This window comes from Callospermophilus lateralis, chromosome 4 (genome assembly GCF_048772815.1).
Source record: "Callospermophilus lateralis isolate mCalLat2 chromosome 4, mCalLat2.hap1, whole genome shotgun sequence".
Taxonomy (NCBI): Eukaryota; Metazoa; Chordata; class Mammalia; order Rodentia; family Sciuridae; genus Callospermophilus; species Callospermophilus lateralis.
In genome coordinates this window covers 149,619,958-149,622,010 of record NC_135308.1, presented here as the reverse complement: position 1 = coordinate 149,622,010, position 2,053 = coordinate 149,619,958, and the positions used below count along the sequence as shown (strand labels likewise).

General features: G+C 55.7%; 1 protein-coding gene across 1 annotated transcript; it reads right to left on the bottom strand.

Annotated features, from left to right (window-relative positions):
- Positions 1-807: 807 nt before the first annotated feature.
- Ascl1 (achaete-scute family bHLH transcription factor 1) lies at positions 808-1,509 on the bottom strand. The gene has a single exon (XM_076853242.2). It carries the CDS (start codon positions 1,507-1,509, stop codon positions 808-810), a length of 702 nt encoding a protein of 233 aa, XP_076709357.2.
- Positions 1,510-2,053: the final 544 nt, after the last annotated feature.

Genomic DNA, 2,053 nt, shown 5'->3' with positions numbered 1-2,053 from the left:
TTTGAGGGAGGGCGGGGAGGTGAAGGCACCAGAGCGAGTGCTTTCAACTCTTCTTAGCGGTGGGTGGGAGTTACTACAGGGCATGCGCTGCTGCCTTCCGCAGGGAGACCACTGTTTTTGCACACCAGCTGGGTCTTGCGCAGACTTTCGGGTACTAGTTGCTCTTCGTATCCCCGTAAGTGATTGGAGTGCACACATGCTGTTCTGGGCGCATCCTTGTTTTCTGAGAGCCTTGTCTCTCAGGCATTCATCAATCAGCGGCCTGTTCTTGGTGTGTGTGTGTGTGTGTGTGTGTGTGTGTGTGTGTGTGTCTTTCTTCTTTCCTTCTTCTTTTATCTCCCTCCCAACATCGCTGATAAGAAAGCACTAAAGATGCAGGTGGTGCGGTCACGCTATAACAAACAGAAGAACAGGAAAAGTTAGTGTGAACGTAGAAGGTAGCAGTAGAGCACCCGAGGTTTCTGGGAGACCCTGTCAGGTAGAACACCTCTTTTGACAAATCCCAGGACCCTATTCGCCAGCATCTCAGCTCCTCACCCCTTCCCTCCACTCCTTGAATTCCTGGTCAAAGCCACTTTCTCAAGGCAGTGTTGAAACCAACAAACTAGAATTTGAAATGCCATACTTTAACAAATTCTTTAAATAAATAAGACCTTCATGTCCGTGAAGTCAGCCTCGCCTTTCACAGACACTCAACAGAAGGATAAAGGACCAAGACTAGAAGATCACCTCAATTTGTCCACCCCCAAATGCAACCTACCTGCTTCCAAAGTCCATTCACACCAGGGCCAGACAAGCCCGAGCCCCTCAGAACCAGTTGGTGAAGTCCAGCAGCTCTTGCTCCTCGGGGCTGAGAGGATCATAAGAGCCTTCGTCGGAAGAGTAGGATGAGACCGGAGAGCCGGCCATGGAGTTCATGTCGTTGGAGTAGTTGGGAGAGATGGTGGGCGACAGGACGCCAGCCTGGAAGGCGGCGCTCACCGCGTCGTGTTCATCCAGCAGCTGCTGCAGCGCTCGGATGTACTCGACCGCCGAGCGCAGAGTCTCCACCTTGCTCATCTTCTTGTTGGCCGCACCGTTGGGGACGTGCTCCCGGAGGGTGGCAAAGCCCAAGTTGACCAATTTGACACGGTTGCGCTCGCGCTCATTACGGCGCGCCACGGCTGCCGGCTGCTGCTGCGGCAGGCTATAGCCGAAGCCGCTGAAGTTCAGCCGGCGTTTGCAGCGCATCAGTTCCGGAGAGGACGAGCGCTGTCGCTTGACTTGCTTGGGCGCTGACTTGTGACCGCCCCCTGAGGGCTGGCCGTCGGCCGCCGGGCTCAGCTGTGGCGCCTGCTGCTGCTGCTGCTGCTGCTGCTGCGCGCTCTGAGCTGCCGCTGCAGCGGCTGCTGCCGCCGCAGCTGCAGCCGTGGCAAAGAAGCAGGCTGCCGGCGGCAGGAAGGGCTGCTGGGGCTGCGGCTGGGGCTGCTGGCCGGCGCCGCCGCTCTCCATCTTGGCAGAGCTTTCCATGCGCAGCGGCGGCCAAGGAGTCGCAGGATCAGAGTGAGCCCGGATGCAAGGTGCGGGGCAGGCGAGGGGTAGAATCAGAACTTGGGTGCACGAACAGAGAGGGAAGAAGGGGAGAGAAAAAGTGGGAGCCCAGAGGGAAGTTTTTTAAAAAGCAAAATCCTCGGGAGATTTCTTAGGGAGCAAAGAAGGTGCAAATGATTTTTCTCCTCCCTCTTTGCCTCCTCCTCCTCCCCTCCTCCTTTCGCGGGTTGGCTTTGGGAGCCTCGCGTGGCGCTCGCGTGTGAGTCTGTCGCTAGCGCCTTCTTGCTATTAAAAAAAGAAGAAGGAAGGAAGGAAGGAAGAAAAAGAAAAAGGAAGAAGTAGCCAAAGTCAGTGCTGAGTGAGCTCTGCGGAGTCTCGCGTCTCCAGATCCTCTCTACCTAAAGATTGCGATCTCTTGCGCCTGGTCCTGGTCTCTCAGCCCTGGCTCAGGCTGTTTTTATTATTTTGTTAACCTCCTTTCTTTCTTATTTCCTTCTTTCACTCTCTCTCCCTGACCGGCTCC

Coding starts and splice junctions, on each gene's coding strand:
- Ascl1 (XM_076853242.2), bottom strand. CDS start 1,509: ATGGAAAGCTCTGCCAAGATGGAGAGCGGCGGCGCCGGCCAGCAGCCC.